Genomic DNA, 22,140 nt, shown 5'->3' with positions numbered 1-22,140 from the left:
CAAATACTGATGTGAAATACTGACCAAATACTGAATGTGTGAACGTGGCCAATGACAGATAATTTTTTTTAGACAGTAAAAATCCGCCATGTTAATGTACCCGATACATACAACTGTCTGACTTGAAAATTGGGTTAGTATGGAGGTACGTGTGGCCTTACCACTGTTAATGCTGAAATAGGAGGAGATACATATCAGTGTCCTGAGACTCTGGGAGTGTCCCTTGTGCATTTCTTTTGCTTCAGACACCTATGTCTCCTCCACCTTCAGCCCCAGGCACACAGGGAGGAGAAACAATCACGGAAGTCAGCTCTGTCCAGACACAGTTTTCATACCAGACTCACCTGGGAAGGAGGCCTGGGCTCTTATGGAATTGGGCGCATATTTGACATTCAACTCAAAGAATTTGGAAATTTTTATAGGTCTCCAATCAATATAGGGACCTGTCCCTTGGTGCACGCCAAGGACTTCATGTTCCTATGGACCAGAAAGCCCAATCAGTATGGTGACATGTAATGAAGTCACTTGGTAACCACAGACGACAGTCACTACAGACATGTACGAAGGGCCAGACCCTTCGCACGTATAGGTCGGTGGGAGTCGGACTTCATTCTGATCGTCAGGAGTAGACGGAGTTTCCTGAAGGAGCTCCAGGCACGTAGGACGCCGGACACAGCAAGATGCAGGTAAGGGCTGACGCAAAGTTTACCTATTTTTCTTAGGCCTCATTCAGATGTGCCTTTTTTTTGTGTGTACAAGAAAATGGACAGTTTTTTTCTTCCGAGCGCTGGATCTGCTTTTCACCCCTTTTTTTTTTTTTTCTGTGTCTGTTTTTCACCATCAATGTGGCATCTTGTTTTCTCCTATGCAAAAAAAAGTCAGGGTATCTCCTATCCATTAAACAGTAAAAAAAATAGACAGCCCATGGATGAAAAGCTACTGTGTCCCTATATATATATATATATATATATATATATATATATATATAATTATATAAATTCATTATATGTATATATTTTATATAAAATGTATAATATTTGATCATGTTGTATATTTTATATAACAAATATATAATATAAAAATATATATGATCAAATATTATATATTTTGTATAAAATATATAAATTTTATATAAAAACATACATATAATTTTTTATATATATATATTATATATTTTTTTTTATATTATATTTTTATATAAAATATATGATCATATAGTATATAATATTTTTCTTATCTATTTAATATATATATTAAACATAATAAAAAAAGTTATATATATACACACACACACACACACACACACACACTTTTTATTCCTTTTATTTTTTTGGGACCTATAATGGAGAGGTGTTATATCCATGAAAAACACAGAACACGTCCATCTGAATAAGACCTAAAACAGGTTGTATTTGATAAGTTGGTAGTGGGTAAAACTTCTACTTATCATAAACTTTGTAACTAAATATACTTAGAATAGGACCTTATTCTCACACGGTACTTTTGTTGCAGTCAAATTTCAACCTAAGCAAGTGGGGGATTCAGAAAAAGGAGAATTAAGGGTGGTTTCACATACAGCAGGGAAGCTTTAGTATCGTGATTGCACCTGACAATAGTAAGGCGTGTTAGACTTATTTTACTATATGTTTTAATCACTCTTTGATGACTGAGTCATACCATATTCTCGTATGAGAAAGAAAAATGATAAACTACTACCAGCATTAGGTCTCAGCCAGACATTTTACACATACATATTCTTTCTGTGTTTCTTAAGGATAGAAGAAAAAAGGACACCAAGAGCAATAGGGTCCTATCCTATGGAGGAAAATCTAGGTGAGGGAGAGGGAACTGCTCACCTTATGGGGCTGTTTCACCCACAAGTGAGGAATCAAGACATATCAGCTACCGCAGCACCCTCAGGCGGGGGATCCCAGTGATGTCAAACTCAAATACACAGAGGGCCAAAATTAAAAGCGTGGACAAAGCCGTGGGCCAACCTTGATATTTATTAAGAAAAATGTCTACGATTGGGGACATTTTTCCTTATGATCAAATATAACAATGAACTTTTTCATATGGAAACAAACTTAAAGGGGTTGTCTCATGAACAAAGTACATTTTAATTAATATATCTTAGGATAAAATATTGGAATAATATAATATGTTATATAAGAGCAGTAAAAAGCAGATGACCCAATGCCCTAATTTAAATATGTAATAACAAAGGATAAAAAACCTTAAATAATAAAGTATGATGCAAACAAAAGTGTCCCCGAACACAGTATGATACCCCCGCAGTACCCTCCACATGCATAGTGTGAGGACCCTACTGTATCCCCCCCAAACGCCCAGCAAAGATGGGTGACCCCATCACAGTATAATTTTCCAACTGTAATCCCCACACAACCATCCATACTGTATAATGGCCATAAAAAGTCCTCCATACAGTATAACGGGGCCCTGTATTGCCTTCCATACAGTAAAATGGCCCCACATAGTGCTCCATGCAGTATAATGGGCCCCACATAGTGCTCCATACAGTATAATGGGCCCCACATAGTTCTCCATACAGAATAATGGGCCCCACATAGTGCTCCATACAGTATGACAACACATAGTCCTCCATACAGTATAATGGGCCTCACATAGTGCTCCATACAGTATAATGGCCCCACATAGTGCTCCATACAGTATAATGGGCCCCACATAGTGCACCATACAGTATAATGGGCCCCACATAGTGCTCCATACAGTATAATGGGCCCCACATAGTGCTCCATACAGTATAATGGGCCCCACATAGTGCTCCATACAGTATAATGGGCCGCACATAGTGCTCCATACAGTATAATGGGCCCCACATAGTGCTCCATACAGTATAATGGGCCCCACATAGTGCTCCATACAGTATAATGGGCCGCACATAGTGCTCCATACAGTATAATGGGCCCCACATAGTGCTCCATACAGTATAATGGGCCCCACATAGTGCTCCATACAGTATAATGGGCCCCACATAGTGCTCCATGCAGTACAATGGGCCCCACATAGTGCTCCATACAGTACAATGGGCCCCACATAGTGCTCCATACAGTACAATGGGCCCCACATAGTGCTCCATACAGTACAATGGGCCCCACATAGTGCTCCATACAGAATAATGGGCCCCACATAGTGCTCCATACAGAATAATGGGCCCCACATAGTGCTCCATACAGAATAATGGGCCCCACATAGTGCTCCATACAGAATAATGGGCCCCACATAGTGCTCCATACAGAATAATGGGCCCCACATAGTGCTCCATACAGAATAATGGGCCCCACATAGTGCTCCATACAGAATAATGGGCCCCACATAGTGCTCCATACAGAATAATGGGCCCCACATAGTGCTCCATACAGAATAATGGGCCCCACATAGTGCTCCATACAGAATAATGGGCCCCACATAGTGCTCCATACAGAATAATGGGCCCCACATGGTGCGCTACACAGTATAATGGGCCTCACGTAGTCCTCCATACAGTATAATGGCCACAACAAGTCCTCCATACAGTATAACAGAACCCTGCATTGCCTTCCATACAGTATAATGGGCCCCACATAGTGCTCCATACAGTATAATGAGCCCCACATAGTCCTCCATACAGTATAATGGGCCCCACATAGTGCTCCATGCAGTACAATGGGCCCCACATAGTGCTCCATGCAGTACAATGGGCCCCACATAGTGCTCCATACAGTACAATGGGCCCCACATAGTGCTCCATACAGTACAATGGGCCCCACATAGTGCTCCATACAGAATAATGGGCCCCACATAGTGCTCCATACAGAATAATGGGCCCCACATAGTGCTCCATACAGAATAATGGGCCCCACATAGTGCACCATACAGAATAATGGGCCCCACATAGTGCTCCATACAGAATTATGGGCCCCACATAGTGCTCCATACAGAATAATGGGCCCCACATAGTGCTCCATACAGAATAATGGGCCCCACATGGTGCTCTACACAGTATAATGGGCCTCACGTAGTCCTCCATACAGTATAATGGCCACAACAAGTCCTCCATACAGTATAACAGAACCCTGCATTGCCTTCCATACAGTATAATGGGCCCCACATAGTGCTCCATACAGTATAATGACCCCACATAGCCCTCCATACAGAATAATGGCCACAAAAAGTCCTCCATACAGTATAACAGGGCCCTGCATTGCCTTCCATACAGTATAATGGCCCCACATAGTGCTCTACACAGTATAATGGCCACAACAAGTCCTCCATGCAGTCTAACAGGGTCCTTCATTGCCTTCCATACTGTAAAATGGCCCCACGTAGTCCTCCATACAGTATAATAGGCCATTTAAGGATTTGAAAGCAAGGAAGCGGCTAAAAGAAGTAGCATGTTCATGCTTTGGGCAGCTTCCACTTGAAATTTCAAGTTTAAATTACAAAAAAAATATGCCAGCGGTACGGTAGAGCCGCCAAAAAAACAATGGAAAAAGCACCAAAATAGATTTTTCAGGATAAACGCTGACAGCATCTTTTTGATGTGTCTTTGCCTCGGAAATCTCATCAGGTACGTAATAAAGACACTGTGTGCACATACCCTGACCTTAAGCCGCATTCAGACATCCGTTTTTTCATGGATAGCTCACAGACCTGTGATAGTCTATGGGGTCAATCACATATCTGTGATTTTTCAAGAGAGGGTCGGATCAAATCCCGCGATGCAAGTCTATGGACCACACTCGGATACCATCTGATTTTCACGGACTGTCAAAAAGGGAGAAACTTTCTTTTTATTTTCCTCACATACGAGAAAAAGTTGATCAGACTCTGATCAAAATAAGTTGGGTTTACACAGATTTATGGCCAAATCGAGAGCTGATAAATGATGTAACAAATCAATTGTGCTTGTTTAACCCCTTACAGCCACCAATTTTTTGTTTTTGCGCTGCTGTTTTTTCCTAATTCCAAGAGTCATAGGAGGGTTTGTTTTTTTTCCAGGTCAAGTTGTAGTTTTTATTGGTTATATTTTGGTGTACATAAAATGTTCTGAATGCTTTTATTGAAGATGTGCAGCATCTGAAAACAAAAATTCTGCCATTTTTAGACTTTTTTTGTTGTTGCTTTAATGGCATTTACCATACAGGCTAAATGATTTTATATTTTGCTAGATTGAACTTTTGCGGATGTGACAGTAACAAATATATTTATTTTTAACTTCATTACTTTTGACTAGGGGATAGGGGTGTGATTTTATCTAGTAAAATTGATGTTCTCCTATGATTCCCAGCCTTTAGAGGACTGAGACGACAAAGACGTGGATCTTCAGTAGGCTTCCCGCTTCCAAGGCCACTCATTGGCCCTACGCTATCGCTTCGCGGGGCTGACCGGAGGAAATTCTTATTAGGCACGGTCAAGCCAGCCATTTAAATGCCGCTGTCGGTGATGGCAAACTGTATGAGGGTCAAATGATTGTCACTGAGATTATTCCGTCCCCATACAGAATGGGGAAACAAATGCACCAAAAAAGTTTTAAAAAAACGCTTGTGTTTTACACAGTGTTTTATCTGCCAAGAGGCACTTTTTTCTACAGTAAATACTTAATGTGTGCACTTACCGTTAGGGTATTTTCACACAGTTTTGTTTTTTTTTTTTAGAAGGTTTTGGAGCAGAAACCCTCAGAGGGTACGTGCACACGTCATCTTTTTCAGACAGATTCCTCTGCCTGAAAAATCTCAGCAAAAAATGAACATAAGGTACAGCAATGTCAATTCCGTCTTAATGACACTTCTTTTAACCATTGAAAGATGCCATTGATCTGTGCATTTTTTGGTGTGTTTTTTTTCTCAGTATTCTTTTATGTGGAGCCTGAAAAAATGCATGCAAAAAATGTAGTTGTGTTTTTATGTGTAGAACAGGGATATAAGGGGTAACGTTTCTCCATGTGAAGAGTGACAAGCCAAGTATGGCATGTCAGAGTGAGGAGACTTATAGGCCATGCACTGCTCCTCTTGGAAATTAAATATACAAATTGCCTCTTTAGAGAGGAAGAGGACTAGAACTGTAGTGCCAACTATTGGAAGTAGCAACCCTAAAAATCAATATTGACCCTTTAACGAGCCTTGTCACATGACTTAGTGTAAAAGCCTAGTCAGAATTTCAATTTGCAGAAACTGTGTTTCAGGGTATTGCCTCTCGTCAGTACAAAGTATGAGATCTGATTTGGCTTGAGACTGGGGTCTAAGGGTTAACGTTTCTCCTTGTGGAGAGTGACAAGCCAGGCTTGGCATGCCAGAGTGAGGATGTGCAGAACCAAAACTTTTCTGTACATGAAACACTGATTTAAATATAAATAGGAGAAAATGCATTAAAAAAAATGCAGCAAAATAGCAAAAATCACAGAAGATTGTTATTGCGTATTTTGGTGCGGACACATGCAGAAAACATATGGATAAAAGTCATCAGAAAAAAAATGCAACATTAAAACACAATCTAAGGACTTATTCAGACGTCAGTGATTTTTCTTTTTAGGCTATGAGCTTTTGGTGCCTTTTTGATGCTGCAGATTTTCAGCAGCATTTCTGCACCGTTAAGTAAGATAAGTTTCTTGCATTTTTTTGAAAAATTACAACATCAAAAACTCACTAAAAATTAATCGAGGGAACGTAGCTTTAAGCAAAAAAACGTTCCGAATTTCAACAGAGTTTGGTCATTGTGTCATTTTTTACCATCAGAGTTTGGTCCTTTTTCTAGGATGGAAAAAAAAAGTTATGGAGGTTTCTCAAGCTTCTCATAACACAGTCTGTGAAATACGGACAGAACACGGATGGTATCAGAGTGCAGTCTGATTTTTTTTTTTTTCTTTGATTCGAGACTCTGATCAATATGGGACCACTTTGTGCGGACCACTCAGCTCGCAAGAAAACTATGAAAAACATGGATAGAACTTTTATGAGAAAAACTGGTGTCTGAATGAAACTTTAAACCTTCTTCAGATGTCCGTGAAAAACTGGTACCAGTGTCATCAGTGTTTTCCATCAGTGTGTCCGCTTAATTAATGAAAAGACCCCTAGAGTAGAACGGATCTATTCACACATCCGCTAAAATCACGGATCCTAGAGTGAGATCCGTGAGACTCAGGGCAGGTCCTATACTGATCCAATATGTGATCTTGACTTGGCCACTCAAGTATATGGAGATCCGTGAGATTACTGATCTGTTGCTTACCGATAAGCTTGAATAAAACACATGACTTTCCAAAGAGTTTTTTTATTGGCCTGGAAGTGAGCACACCTCTTCAGTAAAGAAAGGGAAAAAAATGGAAGCAACTAGGATGACACCTGAGAAAAAAAATGGTCCTGTTTCTGTTGGATGATAACACATGGATGTGTGACTTTAGCCTAATACTGGTTTTGGCATTGCATATATGCAACATTATTTTTATTTAAACATTTTTCATTGCAGCATTATAGCAACTTTATAAAATGTCATGTATCCTGCTTTAAAAAAAAAAAAAAATCTAAACGACTGGCATTGATGATGGCACCTTCCAGGTTTACAGGCAGGAGTATTCACAGGGCCAATGTGGGACTGAACATAAATACGGTCATTTCAGCCACAATTTTTCTAAAAAGTTCTACACCATTTTTAGAAGAGTGTAAAAATAAACACATTAACCAACAATCCTCCGTAATGTAATGTCGATGGTCGGCCATACAGAACTGACTTATTGCTGGTATTGAATTAGTTAAGAACTACAGTTTTCCATTGACGTATGACAGAATTCCCCTTAACTGCAATAAACAGTGGCTGTAATATACACACCCATGAAACATAGAGCAAAGTCAATAATTAGTGTTCATGTGGCCGACAGCAGCTAAGGATGTTCAGCATTCTACTTTATGGCACTAACACTACGTTCATGTAAGGTGTTTGTGCTTTGTCTTGGGATCCGCACTTATTCAAAGAGGTTGTCCACTTCTTTTACATTGATGTCCTATCCTTAGCTCAGCTAGTAAGTACTTATGGTCGGTGGGCGCCGACACGATCACAGCTGATCGGCGGGGGTGCCGGGTGTCGGACCCTGGCCGATCAGACACTGATGTCCCATCGTAAGGATAGGCATCAATGGAAAAGTAGTGGACAACCTCTTTAAATCCCGGTGCATGCATGAAATGTACCTGTAGAGCTCCTTTCAGCCGATGGATGTTGGAGTGTTCTGGTATATGTCACCATACTTAACACTTCTGCAGAAAATAATGTACAGGAAAATAAGTAAAAAAAAATATACTTTTTTTTTTTTCTTTTTTTTTTTTTTAACAAGGGAGTCCATGGGCAACATATGCAACAATATGTCTATATAGTGTGTTGGAGTCGTCTGTTGGAGGTTTGAAAAACACCTCTGATAAAAGGCTTAAAGGGTTGTCTGGCCTTAGGCTACAAGCCTGCAGACTTGTGAATCCTCACATCGTAGGCACTGCACGCTGTGAGGATTCTCCGGTTCCGTGCCAAGGGTGGACGGCCACGTTACCGCAAGTATACGATTTGCATACTTCCAGCCAAATTATGACTAGATGGAGTCCAGCCTCGCGCAGTACAGTTGCATCGAGTGAGGCCGTGCCCATCTAGTCGGCACATGACCGCATGTATGTAAATCACACACAAACGCCGCTAACAGCATATCCTCACAACGCGCAGTGCATACCATGTGAGGATTCACAAGTCTGCAGTCACATTGGAGTGACTGCAGACTTGTAGCCTGCAGCCGGACAACCCCTTTAAACAGTCTGTGAACAGATCCTTATTGTGATCAGTGTAAAAATTTATTTCATGGTAAATCTTGCAAATGCTCAAATTTAATATACATCACTTGATCTCAATTGAGGGGAAGAGTCAGTTTACTAGTAAATGGTAGTGATGGGTGAGTGTGCTCAACGTGGTATTGCATGCTGATTGAATGCTTAGGTCCCTGTAATAAGCTCATCTGAGCCGCGCGCCGTACTGAAGCGGGAATTGCCCTCCTGAGATCGCAGGAACTCCTCTGTCAGACGGACTCTTTGTGAGGTGAAGAGCTCTGGGGACATGTGAAGCAGGGCTCAGGGCTGGCGCTGTGGGCTGGTGCTGCTTCTCTTCACCCTGACACCCCACTAACATACAGTGCCCGTTTCCATCCATATTGTGCTGTGTACTCACATTCTGGCCTGAGGTCTACCCACTGCATCCAGCTCTATGGGTCCAGGATCAGTCACACACATCAGGAGACACTTGATTTGTTTCAACAAAGTTAATTTTACTGGACAGTTCAGATACAGTAGTATGCAGTACCGGGCACAGCACAATCCAATTGCTTCCGTTCACATAGTACATCGTGAGACTCAGTCTCTGTTTCGCCCAGACTGTCCCTATCTCAACAGACTCTGCTGGTCCTAGGGACTCCCTATCCAGCACCACAGCTTCTCTGAAACTCGCCACCATTCCCTCTCACTTTTCCTCGTCCAACCTCATCCGCATCAAAGAGAATGGCGCACACATTCCAGAGTCCACCCTGGGCCGCAGGCCCTAGACCTCATAGAGATTCTTGTGGAATTTCCTCATGATACCAGAATGATATGCACTTGTGGTGCCCGCTGCAGACTGTACTCGAACTTCCGCTTGGACCCCTCACTGTCTTAGACACTCTCTGACTCTAACTGACTAATCCAGGAAATGCCTTTTCTTTTTAAATTCCCCCCCATGCTGGGCTGGTCCCAAACATATTAACTGTGCCATGTCCTACTGTATCTACAGTAACTGTCTGTCTTTAGTCTAAATGCTGCTTCCTATTCCACCCACAACTGTATCTTTCCCTATGCATTAACCTTGCACATTAACCACATAATATTAGTGTCTATAAGATTTTATGCAATATTTCACATTACCATAAAAACATACAATAAAACCACAGTTATAATATAATCAGATTTCCGAACATTCTTTAACAGTTATCTTACAGGAGAACAGGCATGTGACTGTCCTTGTCACCCCCTTACACGTGTTCATTCTCTCTCGCTGTAGAAGCCCATTTGAATCATCTGTCTACCTATCTCTCGTCCGCCTACCCAGCCATCGAGTACAAGTCTCCTGGAAAAAATGCTCAAGTCCTTTATTGACTTACATTATGCTCGGTACTCGAGTCAAGCAGATCTGAGCATCCGACTTTCTCCATTCGAGTACCGAGCACTCAAGCAGTTTACTGCTCAATCATCTCTAGTAAATAGTGATCACCATCTTAGATTGAATGCTCGGACAGGTCAGAGCGGCATTTGGATCAATCTTGGTGAAAAAGTCCAGCTAAGAAAATAAAAAAACTTGTATCTTTATTATCACAAGTCCATCTTATGGTATGACTATAACATAACCCCGAAACACGTAGGTTTGCAAATGTTTTTGTGCCTTTGATAAAGTCCAAAGTATAAGATGAACTATTAATTGTGATCATAAAGATACAAGATTTTAGTGTTCAATTTTCCTAGCTGGACATAATATTCCTTTTTTGAAGATCATTTAATCTTTGTTTTCTAAATGTTTTTGTTCACCAAGTATGCAAATATCTTCTTCAGAAAGAAAGAGGACAAGAACTGTAGTGCCACCTATTGGATGCAACAATCCTAAAAATCAATATCGACCCTTTAACAAGCATTGTCATGTGACTTAGGATAAGAAGCCAAATCTGAAACTTAATTTGCAGATACATGTTTTGTGGTTCCAGCAGCTCAGTCAAGTGATTGGCTGCAGAGGTCACATCATCTGTCAACGTCACATTATGACTGCAGCTGAGAGGGTGAGGTGGGAGATGAGTAACGGCTCCATTTATTATTTTATACATTTACAAACCTTTGATTAACTTCAAGTTTATATTAGACAAGCCCTTTAATAAAGGGGATTTTTTTTCATAGAGGTATGGCATACAGCTGTGTAGGGGAACTGCAGCACTTCCTCATTAAAAAGAATGGGACAAGCTGCAGTTCTTTATGCAGCTGGGGGGCAGGGAAAAACAATTGGGACCAAATAGTGGTCCTGAGAAAGAGACTTGTTCGGTCTATACACGTTGGAAAATAAACTGCAATATCTTAGGTTGCTCCAATGCTGGGAATATAGTAGCTCCAATCTCTGACTTCCTTCTCCTACACCAAAAGGTCCCTTTGGCACATAGGAGAAGACCAAGACCCATGGTAGTTGGGGGCCTTTACCGCGATTTTGCATTGGCGCCCAAAAGTTATGCCAGTAATTACAACCTGGATCTACTTCATCCGCAGGTGACAGATCCCCATGAATCATAAAGCAATCAAATATCCTAGTGATATGCCATCACTTTATAAGATGGAAGTACTACTTGAGTTTTTTTCACACATCAGTATTTTACCAGTATTTGTCTGCCAAAATCAGGAGTGTTTCCAAGACACAGTACAGATGTTAGTCTTTGGCCACAGCCCCACTATCAGTATTTAATCAGTATTTTCTTCTCAGGAGTGGGAGCCAAAACCAGGTGAGGAACAATCAGAGAAAAGGTATAATAGAAACAAGTCACCAATTCTGCATTTATCACCCACTCCTGAGAAAAAATACTGACCGAATACTGATTGTGGGGCTGTGGCCTTTCAATTATAGTCTTTCTCTGTATGCCAAAACTTCTGGTTTTCGCATACAAAGGCCACATTCACACTTTCAGTATTTGGTCAGTTTTTTACCTCAGTATATGTAAGCCAAAACCAGGAGTGGGTGATAAATACAGAAGTGGTGACGTGTTTCTATTATACTTTTCCTCTGATTGTTCCACTCCTGGTTTTGGCTTAAGCCCCCGTCTCACATAGCGAGATTGCTAGCGAGATCGCTGCTGTGTCACGGTTTTGGTGACGCAACAGCGACCTCACCAGCGATGTCGCTATGTGTGACACTTTGCAGCGATCAGGCCCCTGCTGTGAGGTCGCTGATCGCTGCAAAGTGTCCTGGACCATTTTTTGGTCGTTGCCCTCCCGCTGGTCAGCACACATCGCTGTGTGTGACCAGCGGGAGCAGCGATCAGGCTGGTAACCATGATAAACATCGGGTTACTAGGGGCACACGCGCACCTAGTAACCCGTTGTTTATCATGGTTACGAGCCTGCTAAAGTGAGAGGTAACCTCCCGCTCACCGTAGCAGAGTGGTAACCATGATAAACAACGGGTTACTAGGTGCGCTTGTGCCCCTAGTAACCCGATGTTTATCATGGTTACGAGCCTGCTAAAGTGAGCGGTAACCTCCCGCTCACCGTAGCAGAGTGGTAACCATGATAAACAACGGGTTACTAGGTGCGCGTGTGCCCCTAGTAACCCGATGTTTACCATGGTTACCAGCCTGCTCCTGCTTCAGCAGCAGGCTGGTAACCAGGAGCAGGACATCGTGGAAAGATTCTTTCCACGATGTCGCTGCTCCCCTGATCGTTGATGAGCCTGCCTGTTTGACAGCTCACCAGCGACCACATAGCGACGCAGCAACGATCCCTGACAGGTCGTATCGTTGTCGGGATCGTTGCAGCGTCGCTAAGTGTGACGGGGCCTTTAGCGACGCTGCAACGATCCCGACAACGATACGACCTGTCAGGGATCGTTGCTGCGTCGCTATGTGGTCGCTGGTGAGCTGTCAAACAGGCAGGCTCACCAACGATCAGGGGAGCAGCGACATCTTTCCACCATGTCCTGCTCCTGGTTACGAGCCTGCTGAAGCAGGAGCAGGCTGGTAACTATGGTAAACATCGGGTTACTAGGGGCACACGCGCACCTAGTAACCCGCTGTTTATCATGGTTACCACTCTGCTACAGTGAGCGGGAGGTTACCGCTCACTTTAGCAGGCTCGTAACCATGATAAACAACGGTTTACTAGGTGCGCGTGTGCCCCTAGTAACCCGATGTTTATCATGGTTACCAGTCTGATCGCTGCTCCCGCTGGTCACACACAGCGATGTGTGCTGACCAGCGGGAGAGCAACGACCAAAAAATGGTCCAGGACACTTTGCAGCGATCAGCGACCTCACAGCAGGGGCCTGATCGCTGCAAAGTGTCACACATAGCGACATCGCTGGTGAGGTCGCTGTTGCGTCACCAAAACCGTGACACAGCAGCGATCTCGCTAGCAATCTCGCTATGTAAGACGGGGGCTTAAGTGTGACGGGGCCTTTACACATACTGAGGTAAAAAACTCACCAAATACTGAACATGTGAAGGAGGCCTTAAGAAGTGTTCAGTCAATATAAGATGATCACTATCTGCTTTTCTGCTGCTGGTAAATTCATCCCTATTGTCTTAAATTGCTGATAGTCCCACAGCTCAAAAAGATATCCCTCCGGGTGTTTGGCATAGCAGTCAAAATGGGCCCTGCTAAACTGCTAATGATATTCCCCTTTTCTGGTTCTCTCCTTATGCTGGGGTCACAAGACCATTTTTCTCTCATCCGAGAAAATCGGGCCGATTATGGTGATCAGACTCTGATTTATTTTTCTCAGATGTGGACAAGAAGAAAAAAAAAGTTCTCCATTCGGTCAGTCCGTGAAAAAATCGGACCGCACTCAGATGTCATCTGAGTGCAGTCCGATTCGTTTCCACATACCCATAGACATGAATGGCTGAGTGCAATCCAATCGGATACAACTCGTGCATGCTGCGATTTTAAATTTTTTTTTCGGACATCCGATTCAAGGAAAAAAATCATACATGTGTATGACCCCCATAAAGTAACCTAGGAACAAGTGCAATCCATCAAAACGAAGGACAGCACTCGTCCGATTTTTACGGTAATGCGCACAATCTCTTAGGCTAAGGGTCCGTTTACATGGACTGCCCGGTGGCATGATACGACTGATGTGACCTTTGATCAGTAAACCTTAACCAATCAATGGTCATATAAGTACCTGTTTACACAAGCAGACCAAAGTAAACAATGCGCCCTGAATGATCTATGATAGATTGCTCAGTGCGCATAGACTACTATTAGGCTATGTGCCCACGTAGCAGATTTGATGCAGAGCGTTTTTGCCTCTCTCTGGCAGAAAAAAACGCATGCAGATTTACATGCGTTTTTTCTGCCAGAGAGAAGCTGTTTTTCAGTGTTTTTACATGCGTTTTTGCATGCGTTTTTCCAAGAACTTTTCCAAGCGATTTTGAGCATCACTTGGAAAGTGCTTGACAAGTTGATCACACAATATAAATCCATGCAACCGGCATGGATTTATAATGTGTGAACAACTTAGATGCTTTAAATTCAGCATCTATAGTAAAAATAAAAAAAGAATTAAAACGTTAAAAATAAAAAAAACCTGTATATTCACCTCTCCAGCGGCCCCCGGTCTCCTCCAGTCTGCTCTCGGCCGCGTCTTCTCTCTTCAGCGTCCCGCAGTGTACTGTCAGGACCTGCTGTGACGTCAGTCAGCTGATGGTCACGCGACCATCACCTGACCACCGACGTCGGCGGTCGCGTGACGATCAGGTGACTAAATGACGTCACCGCAGGTCCTGACAGTACACTGCGGGACGCCGAAGAGAGAAGGCGCGGTCGGGAGCAGACCGGAGGAGACCGGGGGCCGCCGGAGAGGTGAATATACAGGTTTTGTTTGTTTTTTTAACTTTTTTATTTCTTTTTTTCACCGTGTGGTTGCCGGGATGAAGAGGAGTTGTAGTCTTCATCCCGGGTACCACACGCACCGCGATTACTCTGCAGCGTAATCGCGGTAGAAATGGTCATGCTGCTTTTTGCAAAGCAATACGAATTCGGCGCGCAAATTAGCGCATCATGTGCACAGCACATCCGAATTCACATTGCTTTGCATGGCAGACTGTTTTACAAGCGTTTTCGCGGCCGTAAATGCACCGCAAAAACGCTACAAAAATGCTACGTGGGCACATAGCCTCATTCTTGTCAGTACAAGTCCTGTTTACACACAATGATGTGACTCGCTCAGGGGGGATATGGGGGGAAACTCAGTACCCCGGCCTTGACCTTCTGTGGGATGTCACGGCAGTCTGCTCCCGGGCCCGTACCCTGGGGTCATTCTTTAAAAAGGGTTTTGTTAAGCGTTTTGTCTCGTGATGCCACCTGTGGTTCCCAGTAATGAGTACCGGCGCTGCTGCAGACCTCCGGGGGGATGGGATGGCAGCTGCTCCCCACAGGCGGAGCGGACCCCCGGGGCAGTGTAGGTGCAGTTGGTGATGCTGGACGTTGTAGTGCAGGAGCCGTAGCGGGGTGGAAATAACTGACAGAGACAGCGGAGTGCAATCATCCGAGTTTACTTACAGTTCTTTAAGGTTCCTTAGGTACACTGTCCAGGTGTCAGACTCCCGCGTCGCACTGCGTTTGCCAGGCAGGGGTTCAGCACTCCTTCAGGTATATTAGAAGCACTTAACGGGACCCCCTTTCTATATGTTCCTTCCTTGACCGACTTCCCGCGCTGGGTCTTCTCCCTCCTGCCATGCGCTCCCCCACTCACAGTCCCGATTGAGAACTCTGAGATCCCTCTGGGCAACCTGGAGTTCCCTGACCTACTTGGTGCCCCTTCACGGCAGCTAGGGTGAGGTTGTGGCAACTGCACCATGGAAGTGCAGAAGCCTCCGGTTTTCCAGCCGAGACCTGGAGTAACATGGCTGGGCCAGGGACCGGTTCCCTTCCTGCGGCCTGATCCCTCTGACGCTCGGCAGATTCGGGCGTACGGGTGCTGTCCTGCACTCACCGTACCCCTGGGATCCCTTCTGTAACGGAGCCTTCCTCCCTGACTCCCCTCTCACTCCTGGGCCTCTCTTACTAGGCCCCACTATGGAGCAGAGCTCCTGAAGAGACTCTGCTCGCCTCCTCCTTCCTCTCACTGCATCACTCACTGAACCCACTACCACTGAACTAACTAAAATGGCTCCCTATATATATCTATTCTCTAAGTGCTCCCCTGTTCTACATCCTCCACCCACACCAACTACTGATTCCCCCTCTCTTTGGTTCCCCCCACTCCAGCCAGGGACAGGGCAGCAGAAGAAGTGCATAATGCCCTTCCTGCCGGCCTGGAGTAGTGTAGTGAGTGCAGGTGTTGGGGTCCCGGGCAGTACTCCATCCTTACCTGAGAGAAGGACATGCCACACCTCTGGGCGAGGTGCCACACCTCTGGGTGAGGTGCAATACCTCTGTGGCGACTGAACCCTCAGGGTCGCCACATTCCCCCCCAGCAAAACACAGCACGTCCACGGGCTGGAACAGAGTAAAACACGGTATATTACAGACTTGCAATTTTTTTAGAATGCATTCGCATAGAATATTATAAACAAAACATTTCTTCCCTTTATGGGAGGCACCTTTTCTTAAACGTTACTGGTTACATTTAGCAAAACATTATAATACTTTCTTCAAATATATATAAAACATTCTCTTAAAGTTATGACGCGCCCCCAGGGCTGTGGGGTACTCGGCAGCCGGGCCTCTGGTTGCTGGGGGATATCACAGTGGCTGGCCTGGTCCGTGACCCAGGGCGGTCAGTAAAAGGGGGAATATTTATAAGGGATTTAAAGTGTTCGTGAAGCCACCTGTGGAATGCGGCTAAGGGGTGCCGCCGCTGCGGAGCAGTCCTCTGGAGCTGGTGTTACGGCAGCAGGGATGGTGTGGCTCTCCACAGGTAGAGCTAGCTCCAGGGCAGTGTGGGGTGTAATGGATGGTGGTGCAGGGGAGATGTGACCCAGCCGGGTCAAAGGAAGAACAGACACACACCGGGGCTAGTTTCAGTACCTTTACTGCAGATGGTAGTCAGGTACGGTCCGGGGCACTTGTAGGTGGTGTGCACTTCTGGTCTTGCTCCACAGTGAGCGGGTGTAAGGCCTCCTTTCTGTATCTTCCTGTCTCTCTACCTGGAGCTTCTGACCTGCCTGGAACAGGGTCTAGCTCCCTTGATGTTTCTCTCACCCGTCTTGCTTGGCGGCGAGGGCTTTCCCACTGGTTACCACGATCCCTGGACGCTGGGGCCTTCGTGGTACCTAGTCCTCTGAGTGTGCGCTATTCACGGGTGGACTGAGGGATATGAAATCCTCCTCAGTATGCCGGATTCCCTACTGGGCATAGAGATCCCAATAGGCTCGGGCACTGTGCCCGGCTTGCAACAGGGGACGAACCCTCTGTGGTTCCTCTGTCCCTCATGGCTCTTCTCTTCCTTCTTGCCTTCTAGCCCACTCTAGGCTCTCACTGGCCAAACTAGCCCGCAGCTTGGGCCTAGCCTGGCTTTCAGCCACACAGACTTCAGCTTGTCTGGTGCTACAGCATCGTGTTACACTCTCTGCTTCCCACTGACTGACTTCCTGAACTCCACCCCCCAGTATATATATACCTGACAGGGCTCCATCTAGTGGACTTGGGTGGAGGTGTCTGCATGTATTGAGGCCACTGGGGAGAATCCCATCTATGCAACACCAAGGAGTTCTGTGACAGCCTGCGGCTGCAGGGCGTCACAGTTACAGTGAGTCCCAATGCCAGGTGTCCATCTCACTGGTAAAGGCGCAAAATGAGCAGCATGAGGGACCCGCCTGAAAACCCTCAGCGTAGGCCCTGGGCGTGGCTACAGGGCATAAGTGATCTAGGTGGTGGACCATGTCTTCGGCCACGCCAAACGGGTTTTTGTTCTGAGGTCTTTGGTTGCAGATATAAAACCAATAGAGGGCACTTTAATAAGTGCAACTATGTACAAGGGACAGTTCTCCGGTTATTCACCGTCCATAACCTACAGTCTCTATACTCACAGGTAGCTAAAGGCACATACATTATTTTCAGTTCACACACAAATATAGCCTTTTGTAATACCCTTACGGGTAACTATTTTACAAGGTGTCCATTCACTTTCACTTAGTGGTGGTGTCCCCGCCGGGGGTATGCCTGATTCTTGCCGACTGACCCAGCCGGGTCATCAGCCTCAGGCTGCAGGGGCATGTCCTCCTCCTCGACCTCACGATACACTTGGAGGGCATACCACCCACCTTCCCCATGGTGCCTGGTGTAGGTGACACGGTCACCAGGGTAGAGGTTTCGGTCGGGATGGCCCTGTTCAGGGTGGGGCTCGACATCCCGCCGATTGACAAAGATGTCTCTGTGAAATTCCGGATCGCGTATAAAGCCCCATCCGGCCTGTAAATCAAATTTGACTATTAGTCCCTCTGCACGGGGACTAGGCCGGACGGACTCTGTTTGGCGAACTTGGACTTTGGCGGCCTTGTTCCTGGCCTCCATTTGTTCCCAGCGCACCCGCCGGGTGCTAGCTGCAGGAGCTCCTGTCTGCAGAACTCCTCTCTCTGCAGAGCTTGAGCTTGGGTCCCCTGCGGGAACCCCATCAGGTACCCCCCCCCCCTCCCGGTTGTCCCACCTAAATTCTTCTCCGCCTTGGCGGGCAGTCGGGGGTGCAGGTGCGGGGACTAAAGGAAGCTGTTGCTGGTCCTCGTATTTTGCGGACCAATCAAAAGAGGGCGCTCCGTACACCCATTCGGGTGCCGGGGCTGGTGGTTCCGGGAAGGAGCCGAGCAGCAGGTCCGCGGAGTCGGCGCCCGGGGGTGGAGGTTCCGGGCTTAGGAGTTGCTCCAGGGCGTACGTGGCCGGGGACGGAGGGTGCTGCAGGAGACCCAGGAGCAGGTCTGCGCTTTCAGCGCCCGGGACAGGGGAACTTTTCCTACCTGCTCCTGTGCTGCACGCGGCCACCGGGCGCTCATCAAGCTCCGCCGGGGCTGGGGTGCCGCTGGTGGCACGCAGCGCTGACTGCCGCCGGGCTGTGATCTTTGCCAGCCGCTCCTCCTTCCACCCCGCGACTGCTGCTTGCTGGGCCTGCTCCACACGCTGGCTCGGCTCCTGCACCTCGGCCTGGAGGAATTCGGCATCCTCCGGGGACAGCTTGCTTGTCGCTCCCTCCAGGGTGAAGGGGGGCACCTGTTGCTGCAGGCCAGAGGCGGAGGCTTGATCCTGGCTTCCGTCCATGCTGGCGGCCGGGTGCAGTCTGTCTAGTCTGGTTAAGACCACACCCTGTCTCCACTGCTTTTCTCCTCCTCCTCTCCCCTTTCGGGGGTGGTTCCATGGCAGCCTGTTGTCGGTCACTCCTAGGAGCGGCCCCCCCACTTTGATAGACACATCTACATACATGGTCACTGTTGCTTGGGGCGAGCCTTGCTTTTGGCGCCATTCTGGAAGCCGGCCCACGATGGGAGGTGATTCCTTGTTGTCCTTGAGTACGCACATAATGGCGCCCGTTATTCTGGGGCGGGCGCCAATTTCGGTGAAGCAAAAACAGTCTCTAGGCGCACAGTACCCGGTGATAACTGGCACGAAATCCTGTTCGTGACGCCAGGATCTCTTCCACGGTTAGAGCTTCCTTCATCAATGCAAAGGACTCAGTCTGTTCTTTGCCCCACTGGAATAGGGGACTTTTACCTCTTTTGGACTGTCCTACTAGGAGATCTTGTAAAGGTGCTGCCTTTTTGGTGTAGTCCTTAATGAACCTCCTGTAGTACCCGACCAGTCCCAGAAATTGACGTACTTCTTTGATGTTCCTTGGTTCAGGTCACTTCTGGATGGCAGTGACCTTCTCCGGGTCTGGTGCTACCCCCTCTGAGCTGACTACGTGTCCCAGGTACTGAACCTTCCGTTTGAGCAGGTGGCACTTGGAAGGTTTTAGTTTCATCCCATACCGGGACAATGCCTCAAATACCTCCGCCAGGTGCTTTAGATGGTCTTCATACATGCTTGAGTACACGATAACATAATCCAGTTATAGCAGCACTGTCTCGAAGTTCAGGTGTCCCAAGCAACACTCCATCAACCTCTGGAACGTTCCGGGTGCATTGCAGAGTCCAAACGACATGCTGTTGAATTTGCATAATCCCATCGGGGTGGTGAAGGCTGTTTTCTCCTGGTCTTCCTCAGCAACAGAGACTTGCCAGTATCCGCTAGTGAGATCCAATGTGGAGAAATATTGGGCAGATTTTAGTGCAGCCAGGGATTCCTCTATACGGGGCAAAGGGTATATATGTGTTATTCGATTAATTTGTCTATAATCTACACACATCCTCATGCTACCGTCCTTCATTCTGACCAGGACCAGGGAAGCTGCCCAGGGACTACAGCTATCCCTTACTACCCCTGCCTTTTTCATGTCATGCAACATTTCTTTTGCTTTTTGGTAGTGTGCGGGTGGTATGGGTCTGTAACGCTCCTTAATGGGAGGATGGTTACCTGTGGGTATGTGGTGTTGTACCCCTTTGACCCTTCCAAAATCAAGTGGGTGTTTACTAAACACCTGTTCATATTCCTGAACCACTCTGTAAACACCGTGATTTTGATGGATAGGAGTGGCGTCAGTTCCAACACGGAGCTGTTGACACCATTCCTCCAGCTGGGTTTTGGAGTCATTGTCCTCCACTGTATCTGGTGGGGTCAAGGATTCCACGGTGTGTATGGCATTATTATTCACGGTATACAGTCCGGCAACAGTGGCATATCTTGGCAATTTGACTTCCTCCTCCTCACAATTTAGGATACGTACAGGTACCCTCCCATTGCGCACATCAACTACCCCTCTAGCAGTTAGGAGTGTAGGTCTGTGCTCTGAGTTCACGGGCTCAACTACCGCCTGGTAGTTCTGTCCCTTGAGACCTATTGCTGCCTTACACCAAATCAGCATTTCACTCATTGGGGGAATCACAATGGGTATAGGGTCTGTCACCCGTACATTACCAATCTTACCACCTGTTAGCTTTACCTGTTGCTGGTACAGGAGGGCTCGAATCTCTCTCTGGAGCACCTTCCTCTGCCCCGGTTTGGCAGTGTCAGCAATCTGTTAGAGTAAAAACAACACTTCTCCCAGTTAACAACAACATTTGTGCCAAGTATCATATATGGGTTTGTATCACCAGGGTTAGACTCTATTACAATCAGTCCTTAGTCCTTTAGTTCCACCCTTCCCACCTTCACTGTCACGTCCTTAACCCCGACTAGGTTCAGAGGAAGGGCATTGGAGGTATACACAAGAGGTTTGGGGCTGGCGGGCGGAGTTCATCTATGGACCAGTATCTTTTGTAAAGAACGTCAGGTATGATGGTTACCTGTGACCCGGTGTCTAGTAGTGCAGGTGTTGCGATGCCGTCCAGCACAATGGACAGGAAAGGCCTTCCTCCTACAAACCGGTCGTACCAGCTTGATGGGCCTGGTTGATCTACTCCTGGGTGTCGGCCCTTGGCCCCAGGGTTTGCCCGTTTAAAGGACAGTTCCGTGTGGTGTGGCCTGCCTTGTGGCAACGGTAGCAGATGAGTTCTCCTGGAGGGTGACGTCGGTCATTGGGCCTCCCACGGGGTGGCGTTGTCCTCCTTCTTCTTCTCCTCATCCAGGGGACATCCTCAGGGCTATCGGCGAGTAGGATCCTTCCTTCTGGCTCGGGCTCCGTCTGTAGCTGCAGGGCGCTCAGGACAGTGGCCAGGGTTTTACTTAGCTGACGCACTTCAGAGCGCAGGCTGTCCAGCTCGCTAGAGGACGCTGCTTGCACTTTTGCCTCAGCCGCTAATGAAGGAGCAGTGAGTGCTGTGGGCATTGGGGTGGCCCCACCCTGGTAACACTGAATAGCAGTATTTGATGTTTCCAGGGGCTGAAGGCCTTTAATAGCCATGTCCTTCAGGGCGTCAAAGGTGGCATTTGGATGATGTAAGGCCCACCACCGCACAGTTCTGCTCTCCTCCTGGGACCTTAACCCCCGGATGAATTGTTCTATCAGCATTTTGTCTTCATCGTGTATGCTGGATGGACTAACCTGTTTCAGGGCCCACAGGGCCTCTTGTAAACGCCAGGCATAGTCCCGGACACTGTCCTCAGGTTTCTGGGTACAGTGGTAGAACCTCTTCCGAAGATCTGTCTCAGTGCGGTTTTCAAAGACAGTTTGCAGTCTCGTAAATATAATAGATACTGATTCCTGGTCTGCGTCTGGCCAGGTTTCAACTTCCCGCTCTGCGGCACCAGTCAATTGTCCCAGCACAACAGCGGCTCTCTGTTTACCAGTCATTGAGTACATGTCCAATACACCGCATATTTTCCTTTTGAACCCAGACAGGGTGTCTGGTTT

The 22,140-nt window shown here is 46.5% G+C and overlaps 1 protein-coding gene across 2 annotated transcripts in view; it reads left to right on the top strand.

The window, feature by feature from the left end:
- The first annotated feature begins 246 nt into the window (after positions 1-246).
- Positions 247-22,140, top strand: part of ANO9 (anoctamin 9) — a 76,434-nt gene continuing 54,540 nt past the window's right edge. For both annotated transcript variants that reach the window (XM_073658737.1, XM_073658736.1), the window contains exon 1: positions 247-686. In XM_073658737.1, coding sequence (XP_073514838.1) covers positions 681-686 — 6 coding nt within the window. In that variant the 5' untranslated portion in view covers positions 247-680. The remainder of the gene's footprint in view (positions 687-22,140) is intronic.

Source organism: Phyllobates terribilis, unplaced genomic scaffold (genome assembly GCF_046119375.1).
Source record: "Phyllobates terribilis strain yellow unplaced genomic scaffold, ASM4611937v1 Scaffold_13__5_contigs__length_258822181, whole genome shotgun sequence".
Taxonomy (NCBI): Eukaryota; Metazoa; Chordata; class Amphibia; order Anura; family Dendrobatidae; genus Phyllobates; species Phyllobates terribilis.
Note: the sequence above shows the minus strand (reverse complement) of the source record. Positions and strands in the feature narration are given on the sequence as shown.